At 35.0% G+C, this 23,195-nt stretch overlaps 1 protein-coding gene across 1 annotated transcript in view; it reads right to left on the bottom strand.

Moving 5' to 3' along the window:
- The window catches only part of cerkl (ceramide kinase-like), an 84,163-nt gene that overhangs the window by 49,140 nt on the left and 11,828 nt on the right, over positions 1-23,195 (bottom strand). The window contains exon 2 of the mRNA XM_051118302.1: positions 17,378-17,611. Coding sequence (XP_050974259.1) covers positions 17,378-17,611 — 234 coding nt within the window. The remainder of the gene's footprint in view (positions 1-17,377; positions 17,612-23,195) is intronic.

Below are 23,195 nucleotides of genomic sequence, written 5' to 3' on the forward strand. Positions count from 1 at the left end.
ATAAATAATTTACATTGTTATAAAATATTTATATTTTGAATAAACACTGTACTTTTTAAACTTGTTATTCATGAAAGAATCCTGAAAAAAAAAATTACAGGTTCCAAAAAATATTTGGCAGCACAACTGTTGATATTATCCAACATTGATCATTCTAATAATAAATCCGCATATTAGAATGATTTCTGAAGGATCATGTGACACTTAAGACTGGAGTAACAGCCGAAAAAAAATTCAGCTTTTTATCACAGGAATAAATTCTATTTTAAAGTATGTTAAACTAAAAAACATTATTTTATATTGTAAAAACATTTTGCAATATTACTGTTTTTTTCTATATTTTTAATCAAATAAATGCAGCCTTGATGAGCATAAGAGACTACTATAAAGACTATTACAAGTCTTACTGACCCCAAACTTTTGTTTTTTATATTTATATATATATATATATATATATTACATATAAGTATTATAATGTTGTATTATCTAATTACTATATTATTGTTATTATTAATATTATTAGTATTTAATTATAATATTATTAGTATTATACATACATATATATATATATATATATATATATATTTTGTATTTATGTAATTACTATGTATATATTATAATACTTATATAATATAGTACAATATTATTTATATTAGTAGTAATTATAATATTATTATTAGTATTTAATTATATATATATATAGAAAGAGAGAATTATATTTCATTTATTCATTCATTTTTATGAATATATATATATATATATATATATATATAGTAATTATAATGTAATTATATATATGTGTGTGTATAATTTAATGATAATTTATATATTATAATATACTTATATAATATAAAACAATATTATTATTATTTATATTAGTAGTATTTAATTAAATATTTTAATTAGTATTTAATTATTATTATTATTATATTATATAGAGGCTCAGTAACCCTCATTCTAACAAAGGGGGCTTCGGGCCCACCGTTCGACACACGAAAACAACAACTGTAATTACATTAGAATATTATATGCATAATTATATTATTTTATTTATTCATTCATTTTTATATTTATTTTTTATTTATTATTTTTATTAAATTTAAAAGTTAGAAATTATTCCCGGTAGGAAACTGTCTATTTGATGTACTTTAAAGTAATTAAAATTATTATAAATTATTAAAATTATTAAAAATATATTTTATTAAAAAAACTCATTTGTATTTGAATGTATTTTAAAATGTAATTTATCCCTGTGAGGCAAAGCTGAATTTTCAGCATCATTGCTCCAGTCTTCAGTGTCACATGATCCTTCAGAAATCATTCTAATATGCTGAGTTGCTGCTCAAGAAACATTTCTTATTATTATCAATGTACAAAACCAGCTGTGCTGCTTAATGTTTATGTGAAAACTGTGATACTTTTTTTTTTCCCAGGATTTGCCATCAATGTCTGATTGACTATTTTCTGTATTTCCTTCTTTGCAGGGAGAACCCAGTATTGAGTAAGAGTGTATCATAATTAGCAGAAATTAGGGAGCTGCTTTCTCTCCCAGCCTTCCTGGAGCGCCTGAGATCGATGGAAGCTGAGGTGAAGCTCAGCACTCTCTCTCCTTCCTCCATCATCTCCCTCATTACTCTAATCCGGCCCCTGAAGCTCTCGACCCTCGACCTGCTAACGAGCCGCTACCCTCGGCTTGCCCTCCGCCGTACCCCCTGCCGACATCACAGCGCAGGAGTTCCAGGGGGTGCCCAAGGTCACAGTTCAAATAGACACAAAACGTGCACGAAAGTAGATGCAGGATGTGAGGTGGGGAGGCTGGGGGGATTTGGGATCTTGAAAGAAGGCTGCGAGTCTCGCTCAGCGTGGGGATGCTGATCCCATCTCCCACTATGTGGCTCTTGGGGGCCACGGTGCCGGGACGGCGGGGTCCTCGCGGGGAGCAGGTGCAGGGGGGCGGCACCACCGCTGCTGTTATAGCTGTGAATGGGGCTCAGGAGGCTCAGTAAACCTCATCCTCACTGAGGGGGCTTCGGGCCCACCGCACGACACATGAAAACAACAATGTGAGGAAACGCTCATCAATTGCGTCAGATTTAGTGGCCACATTTGCATCATCAATTCATAAAGGTAGTTGAAAATACCTACACAAAACCACACTATTTATAAAGATACTCTCTGTTCCAAAACCTTGTGTGATACCTATATAGACAATAGCTTTATCATAGTTACAAGGCAATGGCTATGCTAAAATGTAGATAGCATAACTATAATGCGTTCTATGATGCACAATTTGTATTGCATCGCATGTACACTTTGCAAAGAGGGCAATCCCAGAACGCACTGCAGTGAACTCAGTGAAAAGATTTCTGACTAAAAAAGAGAGAAAATGTTTATTATAAATGTATATATGCCATATGCCATAAATTTATAACAAATTCTGCAAATTAAAGAATATTTATTTATTTATGAATGAAAATCTTTTTTATTTAATTACTCATAATTTGTTCACTTATTTTTATTTTTATAATGATTAATTATTAATTCTTATTTTATATTTTTATTCTATATTTTATTTTTAATTATGGAAAATTTATTTGATATATTTTTTTTGTTTTTATTGTGAAAATATTTATATTTATTATGAAAATATTTATTTGTTTTATTTTTATTTTTTCTTGTCTGATCATGATTCTGATCATGTACAATATTAAATGAATACTCACACTACTTAAGTTTGTGTCATCACAAAAAGGATTTATTTATTTATTTATTATGAAAATGTTTATTCTTTTTCTTATTTAATTTTTAATTCATTAATTTATTCATTTATGAATCTTTTATATTATTACAAACCATTTTATTTTTATTATGAAAATATTTACTATTCATATTTTATTTATAATTATAAAAAATATATATTTTTAATTATTTTTGATTATGAAAATATTTATATTTTTTATGAAAATACTTATATTTAGATTTCTGATCATGTACAATATTAAATAAATAAATAAATAAATACCCAAGTACTACTCGAAGTTGCATCATCACAAATATATTTATTTATTTATGAAAATGCTGATTATTTATTCATTCATTTGTTCATTTAAAATTTGTATTTATTATGAAAATTGTTATTTTGTATTTTATTACTACATTTTTTTATTATTCATATTTTATTTTTATTTATGAAATTATTAAATATTATTTTAAAAAAGATCACAAATATTATTATTTATATAAAATTGTTTAATAGTAAAATATTCATATTATTATGAACATATATATATTTTTTTTTTCTTGTTCTGATCATGTACACGAAAACATACATAAATACCCACATTAATCAAGTTTGCATCATCACAAAAAGTATTTATTTATTTAGTTTTTTTAGAAAATGTTTATTTCTATTAATTTATTTATTTATTCAAGTTATTCATTCATTCATTTATCATTTATATTTATTATGAAAAATTCTGTTTTTACTTTTATTATGAAAATATTTATTGTTAGTCATTTTATTTTTTAATTATGAAAAAATATATTTATTATGAAAATACTTGACATGGCAGATTGATCATGTACAAGAAAAACTAAATATACCCACACTACAAAGTTTTATTTATGTGTTGAATTGTTAATTCATTAATTAAATTATCATTTATAATCATTATGAAAATATTTGTTTTTAATACTCTTACAAAAATATTAATTGCTTATTATTTATGCATATTTTATTTTTAATTGTGAAAAAAAAATATTTTTAATTATGAAAATATTTATATTTTTATGAAGATATTTATATTTATTTTATTATTTATATTTATTTTATTTTTTTCATTCATTCATTCATTAATTCATTCATTCATTCATTCCCCTATTTTGCAAGAACAGAAATGGTGCTTTAGTTAAACTTGTATGTAATATTCCAAATCAGTTATATAAGCTTCTATCCATGTTAGGATCCTGCCTTAGAAGGTCGCTGTCTATGTAGGCAGCAGACAGTGTGGCAGCAAACTAGGTATTGGAACAGAGCCCTCATTTCTTATTAATTCATTACACTGAAACGGGAAACTATGTTTCTGTTGTTTAAATGATCATATCTGCACTGGAGTTTAGGATAAACCTAAAAACCACACAGTGGGGACGTAGCCCGTTTGCATGCATGATACCGTGTTACTATGGCACATAATCCCATGTTTGTGCGAGCGATGCACGGTGGCTCCCAGGAGCTTGTTGAAAGACAATCCAGACGAAGGGGCCACACTCAGGTTTCACCTCCATGAGTGCTGTTTGTGTTCCCGCAAAAGGCCACCGTGATTAGCAGCCTGAAAGAGACTTCAGACAACCTGCGTTCACACGTTAATTATAACCTCCTGAGGACACCAGACAACTCCTCTAAATATTGCGTTCTGACGTTAATCACTTCCGTAGTCTGTTTTGAGGTAAAGCTGCAATTCCTATTTTTCGCTTAAATGAGTGATTTTCCCAAAACCTGTTTAGAAAATATCCAGGTCATATTTCACCAAAAAATATATCATATAAATATAATAATATTAATTCCAGAAAATGAAGTAAAATTTTACAAACATTTAAGACAATTTTTATTATTTGTGTGTAGATTTAATTAATTAATTTATTTATTCATTCATTCATTCATTCATTAACACTTTTTTTCTTTATTTTATATTTCTCATCACGCACAATAAAAATAAATAAATACCCACACTACTCAAGTTTGCATCCTTAAAATATTTATTTAGTTATTTTATTTAAGATAATGTTTTGTTTTAATTACATAAGTATTTATTTATCCATTTATAAGATATTTACTTTTATTTTTAATTGTGAAAATATTTATGTTTATTATGAAAATATTATATATGAAATATTATATATATATATATTATATATAAATATATTTTATTATATATAAATATAATATATATAAATAAATACACACATCACTAAAGTATGCATCATCACAAAATTAGTCCAGGTCACATTTCACTATATATATATAAATATATATTTATAATAAAACATAATAATAATAATACATAAATAAATAATTAAAAGGTGTACAGCTTGATTTTCTGGAATATTGTATACTTTCAATTTATGTATTTATTTAACCAAAATATATCATATAAATTCAATGTAATATATAAACATTAACAACAAAACTATATTGTATATTTTTACAACCATTTAAGACGACATGTTTAGTCTTTGTTTTAATATACACTCTTACAAAACAGACAGAAAAACCTGTTACTGAGACATACCCTAGGGTAGAAAAGCTAAAAAAGTATATTTTTGCATACTTGCATACATATTAGTACACTTTAAGTGCTAATATATACTTATATTAGCTAATATATGTACTGTTTCGCTTATATATTATGTAGTACCTTGTTTTCTGAGGGTGTATATGGCCTGGATGAAATATAACCTGAGCATGTTTTCATGTATTATGCCCTTCATGTGAGCAAGATGATTCTGTTTGCCCTCTCAATAGCTTTGTAGTGACGTCCACATTTCAGACATGTGTCTCTGCCACCTGTGGACATTCCATGAGGTCAGCACGTTCTGCAGCGATGCAGCCGCTCTATGACTCAGAGGCTTAAGGCTGTTTTACCCCTGAGGGCTATCAAGACCGGCTAATGTCACCCAACACAGTAGCTACATCTGTCTCTGTCCAGCCCCCGTCTCAGGGCACAGAGGGTGCTGATGGGAAAGGTAAGGAGCATCTGAATGGTGTGGCTGAGGGTTTCCCTGTGGAGAAGATGATTCGACACAGGGGAGCACTTTTCCCATAATCAGGGGTAAATTACCTGAAAGCGGGGTCAGGTTACACATTGATTTCACAGACAAACAAAGCCCCGGGACTGCCCGTAAACACTCGCCCACTACGCTAATGAGAGGATTGACCATGCAGTCCAGTCATGGTTTGATTGCAAGGCATCGATGCTTCATATTACAGTGCAGCGTTATTTGTGTGATTGTGAATTCAGTCTGTTTTCTGGGTGATGTGCCATGTAGAAAACCTTTCAAATTCCAAATGAATCCTTTGGTTTTAAATGTAAGGAAGCAGAATTTAAATAAATTGAAATTTATGAAGTCAAACTTTAAATATTAGCTTGACAAATCCTTGATTGAAAGTTTTAGGGGAAAAAAAGCCTTTTGAGAATATAGATAGATGGATGGATAGATACCAGAAGGATGGATGGATGGTTGATTAATAGCTGGACAGATACCAGATGGATGGATGAATAAATAGATGGATAGATACCAGATGGATGGATGTATGGATGGATAGATACCGGATGGATGGATAAATAAATAGATGGATAGATACCAGATGGATGGATGTATGGATGGAAAGATACCGGATGGATGGATAAATAAATAGATGGATGGATGGACAAATAGATGGATAGATACCAGATGGATGGATGGATAAATAGATAGATAGATACCAGATGGATAGATACCGGATGGATGGATGGATAAATAGATGGATAGATAGCGGATGGATGGATGAATAAATAGATACCAGATGGATGGATGTATGGATGGATAGATACCGGATGGATGGATAAATAGATGGATAGATACCAGATAGATGGATGTATGGATGGATAGATACCGGATGGATGGATAAATAAATAGATAGATAGATACCAGATGGATGGATAGATGGATAGATGGATAGATACCGGATGGATGGATGGATGGATGGATGGATGGATAAATAGATGGATAGATACCAGATGGATGGATGAATAAATAGATGGATAGATACCAGATGGATGGATGTATGGATGGATAGATACAGGATGGATGGATAAATAAATAGATAGATAGATACCAGATGGATGGATAGATGGATAGATACCGGATGGATGGATGGATAAATAGATGGATAGATAGCGGATGGATGGATGGATAAATAGATGGATAGATACCAGATGGATGGATGAATAAATAGATGGATAGATACCAGATGGATGGATGGATGGATGGATAGATACCGGATGGATGGATAAATAAATAGATGGATAGATACCAGATGGATGGATGTATGGATGGAAAGATACCGGATGGATGGATAAATAAATAGATGGATAGATACTGGATGGATGGATGGATAGATACCAGATGGATGGATGAATAAATAGATGGATAGATACCAGATGATGGATGAATAAATAGATGGATAGATACCAGATGGATGGATGTATGGATGGATAGATACCGGATGGATGGATAAATAAATAGATGGATAGATACCAGATGGATGGATGTATGGATGGAAAGATACCGGATGGATGGATAAATAAATAGATGGATAGATACTGGATGGATGGATGGATAGATAGCGGATGGATGGATGAATAAATAGATGGATAGATACCAGATGGATGGATGAATAAATAGATGGATAGATACCAGATGGATGGATGTATGGATGGAAAGATACCGGATGGATGGATAAATAAATAGATGGATAGATACTGGATGGATGGATGGATAGATACCAGATGGATGGATGAATAAATAGATGGATAGATACCAAATGGATGGATGTATAGATAGCAGATGGATGGATGGATAAATAGATGGATAGAGAGATACTGGATGGATGGATGGATGGATACATAGATGGATAGATACCAGTTGGATAGATAGATGGATGGGTACTGGATAGATAGATACCGGATGGATGGATGGATAGACAGATAGATGGATAGATGATGGATGGATGGATAGATAGATGGATGGATGGATAGACAGATAGATGGATGGATGGATAGACAGATAGATGGATGGATGGATAGACAGATAGATGGATGGATGGATGGATACCGGATGGATAAATGGATGGATAATAGATACCGGATGAATGGATGGATGGATAGACAGATAGATGATAGATGGATGGATGGATGGATGGATGTATGAATGGATACTGGATAGATAGATAGATAGATAGATAGATAGATAGATAGATAGATAGATAGATAATTCTAGATCTAATTAGAAAAAAGATGGCATACTGAGTCAGAAAGGGCTCTGAAAGATCTGAAACTCGGTTGGGAACTTTGAAAAATAAGTAGTAATTTTTATACGATAACAGTATGTTAATTTGGCCATGGCCACTTAAAAAGGCACATAGAGGACAAGAGAGTCGCAACGTACATAACACAGCCATCAAACTGCACTTAAGTAACCCATAAACCGTTCCACTTGCTGAGCCCACAATACCCAAACGGGCTTTCTGGGGTGCACAGAATATTTGCTAATCCTCAAGAACAGATGTCTTATTTTTGCCCTGAAATCCCTGGCTGGCTGGCTGACTGGCGAGGGGAGTGAGCCCTCCAACGGATAAGCCCAGATTGGGGCCTTGCAGTGGGAAAGGTCAGGATCGGAGAAGAGCTGGATCCGGCAGGCCCGAGGGGAGGCAAGAGATCTGGGGGCCATACAGGAGATGGAACGGGAGAGAGAAAAAGAGCGTCACTGTCCCGTCCCTCTTTCCTACCGGCCGTGAGATCTCCATACGGGGGACGAGTGCTTCGACATTTCCTTAGATCCTCTGCCAAGAGCGGAGCATCTGGCATGGTGTCAGGGACTGGCATTAGCGCGCATTAGCAGTGGGGGAGACCCAGCCCTCTCCAGATTTGTCCCCTCCAGCAGGGGCATCACCAGGCAGGAGCTGCTCCAACCGCTAGACGAGGTGGGGAACTGCGGTGGAGGTTTGGGCTTCAAATCAATACACTTGCTTTCATTGGAACAATTAATTCACACAGGCGCCATATAATGAGACGAACGGAGATGCTCAGAGAATAAAATTAAGCGTGTAATGCACTCTATTAATTATTCCATGTTAAAACCTGGGACGCACATGCACATTGTTCAATTAAAGCCATTGTAGTGCTCGGTGTGGACAATAACACCTTTCCTAATATTAGCTAGAGAGGGGAAAAAACAGCACCATGTGTTAGGTGCCTCCATTATGTCTGCATACACGTCTATCTGGGGGCGGGTGTGACAGACAGAGAAATGGGGAAGATCCGTTGGGAATATGCAGAAAAAATCCACAAGCAGAACTCGGTGAAAGTGATACTGCAGTTGTACCTACAGCAGAGCCCACAGAAGCATCTGTCCACCCTGAGACGTCCCGACAGAGCCCCAGATACACGGTGGCGTTTAGGGGTGGGAATCTTTAGCCACCTCAAGCTTTGATTTAATTTTGACACTCAGAAAAAAATCCGGTTACACTATATTTTACAATACATGCACTTATAGTGTACTTATCATGGATTAAAGTTAGGTTCAGGGTTGGTACCTAAAGTAGTAAATACATAAGTACATAGTATGTGCATGTAGAATAGGACTGTAAAATAAAGTCCTACCAAAATTTCAGTGCAAAAATTGTATCTTTAGGATTACAGCAGCTAAAAGGGACATCTTTGTACCTCTTTTACCCCTAAAGGATTCATAGTAGTACCTTAAGCAACCTTCTGTAAATCAACTATTACAGAAGGTTCAAATGCTCACTGATGCTCCAGAAGGAAAAAACATGCATTAATAGCAAGGGGGTGAAAACTTTTGGACAGAATGCAGATGTGTACAATTTTTTTTTTATTTTGCCTAAATATCATATTTTTAAATTTACTACTGCCCTTCAGAGGCTACAGAAGATAGTTACATGTTTCCCAGAAGACAAAATAAGTTAAATTTACCCTGATCTTCAAATTCCAAAAGTTTTCACCCCCCATCTCTTAATGCATCATGTTTCCTTCTGAAGCATCAGTGAGAAGTTTAAACCTTTTGCAGTAGTTGCATATGAGTCCTCAGTTGTCCTGAGTGCAAAAAGATGGATCTCAAAATCATACAGTCATTGTTGGAAAGGGTTCAAATACACAAAAATGTTGGAAAACCAGAGAATTTGAGGGACCTGAAAGACCAGAAGGTAGTTTAACTGTTCAGGACAAACAAGGGATTCATGAACAACTATCACTAAAGAAAAATAACAGCTGTGGATCATTTAGGTAACAACACAGTATTAAGAATCAAGGGGATGTAAACTTTTGAACCGGGTCATTTTTATAAATTCAGTGATTATTTTCTCTTGTGGACTATATGTAAACGTCTTTTATGTGAAATATCTTATTCAAGTCAGTACTAAATAAACAATAACATGCATTTTGTATGAGCCCTCTTATTTTGGCAAAATAATTAACATTTTCAATGATTCTAAAGGGGGGGATGTAAACTTTTGACCTCAAGTTTTATTGTTCACTTAAAAGATTGTGATTTTTGTCGCTCATTATAAATAGAAAATACAGTTTGCAATGAAATGAAGGTGAGTAAATGCTGACTTATTACTATCTTTCCTCTAACTCTGCTGCTCTTGACTTGAACTAAAACTTCACCTCTTTGTTAACCGTTTTTGTCTTTATTGTAAAACAGGATCAAAGCAAGCAACTCTAAACAGAGTTTGGGCTGGCCAGAAAACATCCCAGCTGAAGTAAGAGTGCTCCAGTCAATAAGATACACAGACTGATCCGTTTCCAAGGAGCCAAGGGGAAAGAGTCACCATGGATACGCAGGTTGACTTAATGGAAAACCTGTTAATGTGTAACATTATCCACTCGGCTATCGAGCTATTGTACATCGGCTCATGTAAATGCCGCACAAGGCCCAGCTTCCTTCAAATGCCGAACGCGTTTTTAAATCGCGTTCCGAGGGAGATTTCGCTTCCCCTATTATCTTGTTAAACAACTCAAAGCAATTTCATGCGCAGTGCACAATAGCAACTGTTGTGCTTTATGCCAAATGCACATATGAATTCAGATAGGTCACAAAAGCCTTTGGAGGAATGAGATGGACTCGGTGCATGACCCTTGAGTTCTCTCCTCTCTCTGTTTGTCTTTTCTCCTCCCTTTAGGGCTACAACAATAAAGTCCAGCTTGATGCAGGAGTGTGACCACGCGCTTTGACAAGAGCACCAAGAGCACATTATGTGTCCGGAGCGGAGCGCGAAGGGCTCCCCGGGCTCTGATTGACCTGCCTAGACTAATCTTTCAAAAGAGGGTTTAAGGACACAAGGAGTCTATTCCAGTTCGACTCGACGACTACGTTGGACCCGAGTAGACTGTAGTACAGGTGCTACTATTGTTGCCGGCCGTCTCCCCACACGTTTGGTCTGTGGCCTGGCCCGACCGCTCGCTCTCTGACCGCAGGGTTTAATCTGTCAGCTGGGCGGCCGCACCTCATGTGTCAGCGCACATCACATGGCTTGTCAGAAAAACACGGCGATGCTGCGGACGGCATTCACGCCTCACCTTGAATAAAATCACACCGGGGATTGAGGGTCTGGGGGGTTTTTTGGGACCGTTCACCTTTTGTGCTGAGTGTCAGCTGGGACACTCCCTCCATTGTGCCGCCTCCCTGGGAAACACCACTGTAACAGGTGAGCACCCCTGTAATCCAGCGTGCCCGCTCTCTCTCTCTCTCTCTCCCCCCGCCTCAGGCCGAATGATTCGGCAGCACTCCCTTAACAGCCAATAATATAACAGAGATAATCCAGCTATGGAAAACATGCGTCTGTGTGCGTGTGAGAGCATGTGCATGGGATGCAGGGGGTGGGGTGGACACTTCCACGAGGACCAAACAAACTGACATCCTTTATTAACAACTGTATGAGTTTGTGAAGGTATAAATTTAGCTGGTGATCATTGAGCACGACACCTGTGCTTCTGCTTATTAGAACCTGGATAAGACACGGGCCCTAATCAATGTTTCTTTATTGCATTTATAAGAGAGAGAATGGGCTAAAATATGGATTCATCATGACCCAAAATGATTTAAATCTTTCCCTCATAATTCTATAAGAATTCAGCATTTTTTTTTTTTTTTTGAGTGATTTCATCACGGCTTTGGAGTTTAGTAAAACAAATACATATTTTTTAAGAACCATATGATGCACAAGTGAAAGTGAAGAAAGTTTTTCTTTCATTTTCGGTCATTTGTACAATGCCGTTCAAAGGTTTGGGATCAGTACGTTTTTGTTTAAAGAAGTTTCTTATGCTCATCAAGGCTGCATTATTTAATTCAAAAATACAGAAAAAAAATAATATTGTGAAATATTATTACAATGTAAAATAATGTTTTTCTATTTTAATATATATTCAAATCTAATTTATTTCTGTCATCAAAGCTGAATTTTCAGCAGTCATTACTTCAGTCTTCAGTGTCACATGATCCTTCAGAAATCATTCTAATATGCTGTTTTATAATCAATGTTGGAAACAGTTGTGCTGCTTAATATAATTTTTTTTGGTACTTGTGATACTTTTTTTCAGAATTCTTTGATGGATAAAAAATTAAAAAGAACAGCATTTATTTAACATTTAAATCTTTTCTAACAGTATACCCTGTCGTTCAAAAGTTTGAGGTTCGTACATTTTTATTCTTTCTTTTTTTGAAAGAAATTAATACTTTTATTCAGCAAGGATGTTTTTAAATTGATTTAAAAAATGAGAGAAAAGATTTATATTGTTAGAAAATATTTAAAGATTTAGAATTTGAATTAATGCAGTTCTTTTTAACTTTTTATTCATCAGAGAATCCTAAAAAAGTATCAAAGGTAAAAAAAATCTGGCAGCGCAACTGTTGATAATAAATCAGCATATTAGAATGATGACTGGAGTAATGGCTGATGAAAATTCAGCTTCGCATCAACGGAATAAATTATATTTTAAAGTATAATAAAATAAAAACCATTGTTTTATATTGCAATAACATTTTGCAATATTACTGTTTTTTTTCTGTATTTTTGATCAAATAAATAAATAAATAAATAAGAATCCTAATCCTGATCTAGCTGAAATATCTGAAACTTACATTTATGTTCAAAGCACATTATATAGGATACTAAGTATTATGATATTACTTGTTTTCAGAGAATAGAATTTTTAGGCAGTTTTTTTTCTCTTGTTATAAAAAGAAAAGTTAAAATCTGCCTGTGCTGACAAAATACATTCTTATTCAAGATACAAACTATGAAAACATGCCTTAATATCTAATGCAAAAGTAAAAAAAAAAGTAATTTATCTAATTTTAAGAATCAAGTTTTAGATATTTTTATTAAAGGAGAAGTCCACTTCCAAAACAAAGATTCACATATAATGTGCTCACCACCTTGTCATCCAAGATGTTCATGTCTTTCTTTCTTCAGTCGTAAAGAAATTATGTTTTTTGAGGAAAACATTTCTGCATTTTTCTCCATATAATGGACTGATATGGTGCCCCGATTTTGAACTTCCAAAATGCAGTTTAAATGCGGCTTCAAACAATCCCAAATGTGGTTGTAAATGATCCCAAGGGTCTTATCTAGCGAAACGATCGGTTATTTTCATTTTAAAAAAATACAATTTAAATACTTTTTAATCTCAAACACTCGTCTTGCCTTTCTCTCCCTGAACTCAGGCTCAAGACAGTTAGGGTATGTCGAAAAACTCCAATCGTATTTTCTCCCTCAACTTCAAAAATCATTTCAATATCTTCCTACATCGCTGCAGAAGTACCGACCCAGTCTTTGCAACGTGAACATGCAAAAAAGATCAAACACCCATAACAAAAAAGGTAAAACAGCGATATAGGGCGATTTCAAAGTTGAGGGAGAACATGAGATGGGAGTTTTCCGACATATCCTAATTCTCATAAACCAGAACAAAAACAGTCTAAGCAGAGTAAGACAAGATGAGCATTTGACATTAAAAAGTATAGAAATTGTATTTATTTTATTAAAATAACCAATCGTTTACAACCGCATTTGGGATCGTTTGAAGCCACATTTAAACTGCATTTTGGAAGTTCAAATTGGGGCACCATATCAGTCCATTATATGAGGAAAAATGCTGAAATGTTTTTCTCAAAAAACATAATTTCTTCACGACTGAAGAAAGAAAGACATGAACATCTTGGATGACAAGGGGGTGAGTAAATTATTTTCTAGAAGTGGAGTTCTCCCTTAAGATGTCAATTTTCTGCTATTTTTCTAGATGGACACAATTCTTGTAAGAGGAAGATTACCAAGTGTACCAGCATTAAAAAGTCATGAAGATGAAAAAGCTGGATGTACCTTTACACAGACAAGATCCATAAGTGATTCTAAGTGATTCATTCCAACACACATTTAAATCTACAGGCTTTATACTTTTTAAAACACTGTAATTTAATAGTTTTGAAATGTCTCAACACACTTCTGTTGTAAATCACCACAATAAATCTCATCTTTGTGTATTAATTTTCCTCCTCGCAGCACTAAATAAGCATGTCCTCTCTCCTCTGGGCTCCCTCAAGGCATATTCTTTAATTATGTTAATTAATTCATGTTCTACCCAAAGTACATGCAGCCCTCACTCACAATTACCCGCAAAAAGCCAGCATTTCAATTTTAAAGGGCTACAACTCAGAAAAAAACATTTTTGTGCGAACAAGTTACACGGCCAAGGATTCACTTAGCTGGGGGAAGGGTTTGATAACATAAAGTTGTGAGGCCTGGACAATCCCCTCCTTAATTCCCAGTGAGTAATGCACCTCGTGAGCACTGCTGCTGTTACATCACCTCGTATTCAGTGCTGTAACTGAAATTCCAAGGATTAGCCGGCATTAATACAGCATTATGACTAGGCCCTCGTCAGACAAAAACACTCGTCCACACCATTATCTAGTCCCAAACTCATATCTCATATCCAGTCTGGTTTTAAACACAGCTTACTACTCATACAGTGTCCGGTATTTATGTGGGGCGTACAGCGGGCAAAGACGGATTTCTAAAATTGAACTTTCAGCCTAATTGTGATGCTAGATTAAATCGGTGAAAATGTGCAGCGCTGCATTGTCTGCACACCGGGATTAACGGAGATTACACATGCTCATTTTCACAAAGGCAGCATCTGAATGCTCAACACTCATTTAGCTGACGAAGGAAGTTTATACTTGTTGGTCCTCAGGAAAGTCTCAGACGGGCTTTTACTGAATCCCCCACTATTAAATCTCTTGCATCCCTCCCCCCCGGTTTTCGGGAGTTGGAGAACGAAGAGTTCTGACGCATTTGGAAGGACACCTGTCTCCCGTGCAGCACAGCGAAGCGCTAGGCAGGCCGCTGGCCCGTCTTGGCAGTGAACGCTAGCGAGAGGAGCACAGATAATTACAAACTCCAGGGAGGCCGTAGGACCAACCTGTTCCTCTAGTCTGATCCAGCAGGTCCTTGCGGCCAACGCCACCTCTTTCAAGACCCCCTCTGACCCCCCTCCTTCAGGCACACCACACAATGATACGGTCATCAGACAAAAGAGATGGTGCCCCTCGGCTCTCTCAACAAGAGTACCTTATAATCCAGTCCATGGAGTTTATTCATGACTTTTTTGTGTAGCCAGGATGTTGCTGACACACCTAGAACATCATTTCACATCATATTTGTAGGTCTGATGCATACTTGAGAAATCATTTAATTGTGAGTTACACAAACAGCTCTCCTCTGCAAAGGACTAACTTGACTAGAGTTTGGTGTTCACATGTTCCTAAACTAAATAATACGTGCAAAAATACACTATGTTCAAAAGTTTCGGTCGTAGGTTTTTTATGTTTTACAAGGCTGCATTTATTTGATTGAAAACACAGTAAAAACTGTACAATTGTGAAATATTATTGCAGTTTAAAATAATTGTTTTCTATATGAATATATTTTAAATTGTAATTTATTGCTGTGATGCAAAGCTGAATTTTTAGCATTATTTAGTGTCACAAGATCCTTCAGAAATCATTCTGACATGCTGATTTGGTGCTCAAGAAAGATTTCTTATTTTTATTAATGTTAAACACAGTTGAGTTTTTTTGTTGTTTGGTTTTTTGCGAGAACCATCTGTATTGTCGTTTTTGAACAATTTAATGCATACTTGCTAAAAAAAAAAAAAAGATTTTATTAAAAAAAAATCTTACTGACCTCAAACTTTTGAGCTGTAGTGAATATAGCACACAAAAATATTGGGTAAACAGTTCAGATTTTTAGATGGTTCATATTTTAATTTGATTAAAATATGCATTTTGGATATACATTACTAGTCAAACAGTAAGATTTTTAATGTTTTTTAAAGAAGTCTCTTCTGCTCACCATGCCTGCATTTATTTGTCTCTTCTGCTCACCAAGCCTGCATTTATTTCGATTTATTTGAAAAAACTGTGAAATATTTTCACTATTTAAAATAACTGTTTTCTATCTGAATATGTTTTAAAATGTAATTTATTTCTGTGATTTCAAAGTTGAATTTTTAACATCATTACTCCAATAACATGATCCTTCTGATTTGCTGCTCAAAAACATTTATTATTATTATTATGATGTTGAAAACAGTGGAGTAGTTTTTTTTTTTTTTTTTCGGGTTTCTTTGATTATTAGAAATTTCAGAAGAACAGCATTTATCTGAAATAGAAATCTTTTGTAACATTATAAACATCTTAATCATCACTTCTGATCAATTTGAAGCATCCTTGCTAAATAAAAGTATTAATTTCTATCATTTCTTTTCCCCTCCAAAAAAATTATACTGACTTCAAGCTTTTCAATGGTATAGTGTATAATGTTACAAAAGCTTTTTAGTTCAGATAAATGCTAATCTTTGGATCTTTCTATTTATTACAGAATGTACTCAATTGTTTAAAATATTGATGATTATAGTAAAAATGTTTCTTGAACAGCAAGTCAGCATATTAGAATGATTTCTGAAGTATCATGTGACACCGAAGACTGGAGTAATGATGCTGAAAATGTAGCTTTGAACACCGGAATAAATTACACTTAAGAATATATTCAAATAGAAATTTTAAATAGTAAAAATATTTCAACATTTTTCTGTTTTTGCTGTACTTTGGATCATATTAATGCAGGCTCAAAAACTTTTGTCTGCTAGTGTGTTTGTTTCTCATCAGTGCTTTATGAGATTGCCCTAAGCTGCAAAGGATACATGCTGTCACAGTATTTGGCATTAAAATGTATCATAATTAACCCTGGCTACCTCTTGCATTAAGAGTGCACTTAAAATGCTACACTCACTAGGTTTAGGAACAGTTTAATTGTATCCGATTCATTACTGGGTTGGGCAATCTTTATTCAATAAATGTTGGCAAACACAATAAAATTTAAAGTGAGGCAAATGTTGACCGGGTTAATGTTTACACCTCATAAAATTCACTGAAGCTCCAAGATAAAAATAATGCCTAAAATGCCTAATGATTAATTTGTGACCTTATTTTTTTTTTCAGTGTCTGGCGGAAGTCAAGTTGCTTTGGCGTGTAAACGTACCGCTGAGGATCTCTTTAAGGCTCTTGAACCAAATCTCACAGTGGTCCGCGCTGAGGTTGTTGAGGTGGATGGTGTGCTCCTTGAGTTTGAGCCCTTTCTTCTTGCACTGGAAGAGTGTGATGCCCAGCAGAGTTCCACCCGACTGCTGCCCTGCAGAGCGCCGCCGCTTTACCTTCACAGCAAACACGTCCTTAAGCTCCACATACTCTTCCTGCTTCTTCACATCATGGTCAGCTAAAGCAAACACACAAGACGCATTTAAAAGTCATATTCAAATAGCATTTTCCACCCTATTTGACCCTTAAAGGCCTTGTCAAATTTAAGACTGTAATATGTAAATGTCAATGTAAATTGACGTTACTTTACATTATTTTCAGTACAGTGGGTTTGCATTCATATCTAGTACAAAATGACTTTCAGCTTAGTTTTAATAAGTGCTGGGGAGAACGTTTTGACTCAAAACACCAAGCAGTTATGATTTATTAAAAATATGACCACCGAAGGTGCACTTATTGTATCCATTAGTTTTCTTCTTATTATTCTTCCTTCTTCTCTTCTTCTGGGAGTCTATGGCAGCCCATTGAACTGCTTGTGGGAAATGTAAAATTTGAAATTTGGCACACAGATAGAGGATAGTCTCAATATTAACCCTATCAAATTTGGAGTTTCTATCTCAAAATCTCTAGCGCCACCAGTAGGCCAAATTTGCACTTATATTTCTGCTAAGAACTTTTGAACGGTAAGGTCTAGAAGAAAAATTCCTTGGTTCATGGCAAGTCAATTACATACTAAATTTTAAAACTGACCCTTCGCAAACAGCTTGACTGACAGGCGATCTGACCAGTCATAACGTTAAATCCACCATTTTGTCCGCCAAGTAAATTAGGTAGAAGTAGATTAACTTCAGTGGACTTAAACTTGAAAATTGTGTGTATTGACGTCTTTCCACGGTTGAAATAAAATACGTTCTGATGTTAATTCATGTTCATTTTAGCGCTTTAAGTAAATAATGACGATTAGTTCACGTGCAGTTTGATCTAATAAGGCAATACAGTGATCTGTCAAGACACATTAAAGAGCCACAAAACGGTATTTACTGTTTAAAAAAATGACGATGTTTTAAATCTAAGACCTTGTTTTATACCAGAAGTAAACTGCTCTGTCCAGGGTTGGAAATTAACGAAGGCTTGTGGCAAAAATGCCACTAAAATTAACAAAAATGCTCCATAATTTCAAGACAAAGGGGAAAATTCACCTTCACAATTAAACATGTATTATGTCTGTTGCAATTAAAATGAAATGTAAAAACGAAAAGTGTCAATTTGCAAAATGACATTTACACTGCAATCACACTGCATCAGATTGGAAATCAATTCCAGGGGGCAAATATTGCCCCTTAATGAAAAAAGTTCATTTACAACCCTGGAACTGTCCTTTAATTCTTCTTTGAGAATCAAAACAACAAAATAAAGTTTTAATAGATGAGAATTCAGACTTTCAACAGCGTTGCACTTGATACCCCAGCGTTACATTAGGCTGTGAGCTTCCTGCTCTCCCCTGACCCCCCGCTGTAAACGATTACCCACAGGCAAACTCCAATTAAACCGTACTGAAATCTGTCACCGAGCCTCAAGATGGACCGAGTTCTGTAGCTGCCTCTCTAAATGACAGTCTCTCTCCTCTTGTGAAAACCTTTCTTCATTAGGAGCACCCCAAGCCGCACCTCCGCGTTTCAGAACATTAACTACCCTCTCACATTACTGCGCAGGACACCCGCCGCCATCTGTTCCTACTCAGGCTTCTGCTCGAACCTCTCTATACCTCCACCACTCTATTTATTTAACTCCAAAGGTTCGTTTCATTGTGGTCGCTCTGCAAAAACCCCAAGTCAATTGAATTAGTGGGAATAGGAGATAATCTCTCCCGGCAGAGCTTTCCGAGAGCCGAGGCAAATGACAAAGTGGCCCGTGTTAACGGCAGTGTACAGGAAGCTTCCTCCGAGGGTGCGAGTGAGGTCCTGAATGGACCGGGACGAGGCCAAAAAGGGGGGCTTTTTTTTCCCCCTGCTACATTACAGTAAGCCCGCGCCTTGTCCGAATCAATCTTGGCACATCTGCCTGATGCCGACCGTAAACAGGATTAGAGAAGGACTTATCTGCTTGATGCTAATTGTGTTGCAGTTTGTGCACATGTCCACCCTTTTAATAGAGAGACTCCAAACACTGCTGTACAACTGCCCTTTTCAGGCAGCGCTTGTCAGCATGTGCACTAGTCAGGTTGGCCTGGGCACTGAAGTCTTTGGCAATAGGACCTAATTAGTCCCCCCAATTAAGAACAGGAAAATTGAGTTTAAATGAGCGGCCCACTAAGTAGAAGCAATGAGATGTAGATTGAGAGAATACACCTGGTAAAGCACAAGTCTGACTGGTGTTTCCTGCTGATCTGCTCAAAAAAACAGGCCACACAATTGGAACTTTACTTTTTGCTAATACTGTGCTCTCTCTATTTTTGGGAGGCCATAACTTTTTGCTTACACAAACTTTTTTTTTTTTATATCTCTATTGTATTTTAGCCACTTTACAGCTCCACACTTGCTAATCTATTTTTAAGGAAGTAATGATGCAACTTTAACAACTACATTAAAATTGGCAGCAAAATTAATCTCTTGACGTGGCTTTGCTGATGCAATTAAAAAGCGAACGTAAGTATTAGAAAGCTGACGTAAACTGAAATTATGCTAGAAAGAAAGAAAAAACAACTTAAAGAACTACTTGCTCATGACTGACTGTTACTGTTTCTTTTTTATCAAGGAAGTGTAATAAGGTTGTGCAATAAAAGTCACTGTTTGTTCCACTATTATGTCATTTAAACTTGATCATATTCTGGTTATGTAAAGGTGGTTACTCAATTGCCATGATCCAAATAAGACTATATGTGACCCTGGACCACAAAACCAGCCATAGGGGTCAATTTTTTTAAATTGAGATTTATACATTATCTGAAAGGTGAATAATGTATGGTTCGTTATAGGACAATATTTGGCTGAGATAAAACTATTTGAAAACCTGAAATCTAAGGGTGCAAAAAAATCAAAATACTGAGAAAATTGCCTTTAAACTTGTCCAAATGAAGTTCTTAGCAATGCATATTACTAATCAAATATGAAGTTTTGATACATTTACGGTAGGAAATTTACAAAATATATTTATGGAACATGATATTTATTTAATATGAAATTGATGATTTTTGGCATAAAAGAAAAATCAATTAAGGGGTTGATCAAAAATCAACCACTTAAGACTGGTTTTGTGGTCCAGGGTCACATATATAAGAATACTGAATAAGACAACTGAAATATGCTTGTATTAGGTATGCTAAGTAATAAACACCTTATTCCAAATATGCATTTTACTAGAATATGCAAGTAATAATGGGATCTATGTGATATAGGCAACAGTTTAAAGTCTACAAGTAGAATAAAAACACTTTTGGAGACTCTAAAATAAACTGAAATCAATATAAAGGCATGCGTTGGAGTCTTGTTGCCTATAGCACTCTTGCCTACGTGTGGATGTTCTTTAGTGTTTTGTAATCAAATACAATGATATCAAACCAGCACTATATTTTACAGGATTTTTAACAATATAAAAGTCTTAACTCTTATTTTTGATCAGTTTAATGTGTCGTTGCTAAATTAAAAAGTATTCATTTCTCCAAATCTTACTGACCCCCAACTTCAAGACAACTGGAATATGCCTTTATTAGAAATGCTGTCACTTATTCCGAATATGCATTTTACTGGAATATGCAAGTAATAATAGGAGCAACATGAGATATAGGCAACAGTTTAAAGTCTACAAGCAGAATAAAAACATGTTTGGAGACTCTAAAATAAACAGAAATCAATATAAAGGCATGTGTTGGAGTCTTGTTGCCTATATTTAGCACTCTTGCCTACGTATGGATGTTCTTTAGTGTTTTGTAATCAAAGACAATGATATCAAACCTGCACTATATTTTATAGGATTTTTAACAATATAAAAGTCTTTACGCTCACTTTTGATCAAATTAATGTGTTGTTGCTAAATAAATTAATTAAATTATTTAATTAACTAATAAATTAATTTCTCCATATCTTACTGACCACCAACTTCAAGACAATTGGAATATGCCTTTATTAGGAATGCTGAGTCACTTAAACACCTTATTCCGAATATGCATTTTACTGAAATACGCAAGTAATAACAGGAGCTATAATAATAAGTCTACAAGTATGATAAAAACATTTTGGAGACACTGAAAGAAACAGAAATCAATATAAAGGCATGCGTTGGAGTCTTGTTGCCTATATTTAGCACTCTTGCCTACGTATTGATGTTCTTTAGTGTTTGTTTTATGATCAAATAAGATTATTAAACCTGCACTATATTTGATAGATAGATAGATAGATAGATAGATAGATAGATAGATAGATAGATAGATAGATAGATAGATAGATAGATCACTCACAAGTTCATACAGAATTTAATCTGAAAGATTCCATATTGCAGTGATCAAAAAGGCAAAACGCACCTTTAATACGCATAGACAGAATATGTAGATTTCTTGTAAAAGCCGTCACGGCTCCTTTTGTGTGATCTAAAAGGGATTTGAGAGTAATCCATACAGAAACTCAAAGTTGGGGATAGAAAAGGGGGTTGAAGAAGATTTTGGCCACTGGTGCCTCTGCTGCAGGGCACACAAGTTCACAAATAAGAAGGGCCATATGTTCAGGGTCATTGGTCTAAAGGGGCTGCAAAGGGCCAAATCAATATGACACGTCTGGTAACACACGAGGTCATATAACACGGAGCCCTCCTGAAGACTGACTATGGATCTGTCGTCTCCAGAGATCTCATCTCTCTCATTGACAATTACATGCGTCTCTGTGTGTAGACACCACTCACAGCCAGCACTGACACACACACACGCTCATGCTCTCATCACACTCACCGGCTGCCGATTCATGTTTTCTGGACTGCGATGAAATCAGGCTGGATGAAATGAAACAAGCTGTTACACTTGCACTTTTTTTCTGAAAATGTGTAACCTAAAGTTTTGTATTTTTGCCTCAAACATATTTGTTATTATCATTAATGTAGAAATTAAACTGAGATTTAATTAAGTGCTGTATTCATAACACATATACTCTATGGCTCAGCATATGTACACACATATGCACACACTGGATGTATATTTTACTTTTTTAATTAGTCTTCCGATTAATGCCATTATATTGTTTATTCTGTTTTGTGAATGCAGAACATGAACAAACACAAGAGGCAGGATTTATCGCATGAACCAATCACAGCCGATCATAACCAGTCATATCCAATCACATTGGGATGGAAGCATTGCCTCCTCCCATTTCATTTTCCCCATTCGTTGTCAATTACCCCCTGCGAAAATTCACCAAACACTGTTAAAACTCAATGGGCGCAGGGGAGGCGAGAGAGACGCGAACTCCAACTGAAACTTTACCTGCTGGTGTCGCTGTTGGACAATGTTTCTTTAGAAAAATTAGTGATTTATACACTTTTTAATGTTAGATTTTGCAATATTGGTGTTGGGTTTTTTTGTCCTACAAATTTTTTCTCATCCAATATTTTGAGAAAGCACCGACTCTCTTGCCTCCCTGGACAAAATGCCCCTGATAAGTATAGATTTTATTTATATTGTTATTAGTGACCCAAGGATCTCACTGTAAAAAAAACAACAACAAAAAAAACCCACACAATTTGTTGAGTCAACTTAAAATAATTTGTTCCCTTGCTGCCTT

Source organism: Labeo rohita, chromosome 9, assembly GCF_022985175.1.
Source record: "Labeo rohita strain BAU-BD-2019 chromosome 9, IGBB_LRoh.1.0, whole genome shotgun sequence".
In the NCBI taxonomy this organism is placed as follows: domain Eukaryota; kingdom Metazoa; phylum Chordata; class Actinopteri; order Cypriniformes; family Cyprinidae; genus Labeo; species Labeo rohita.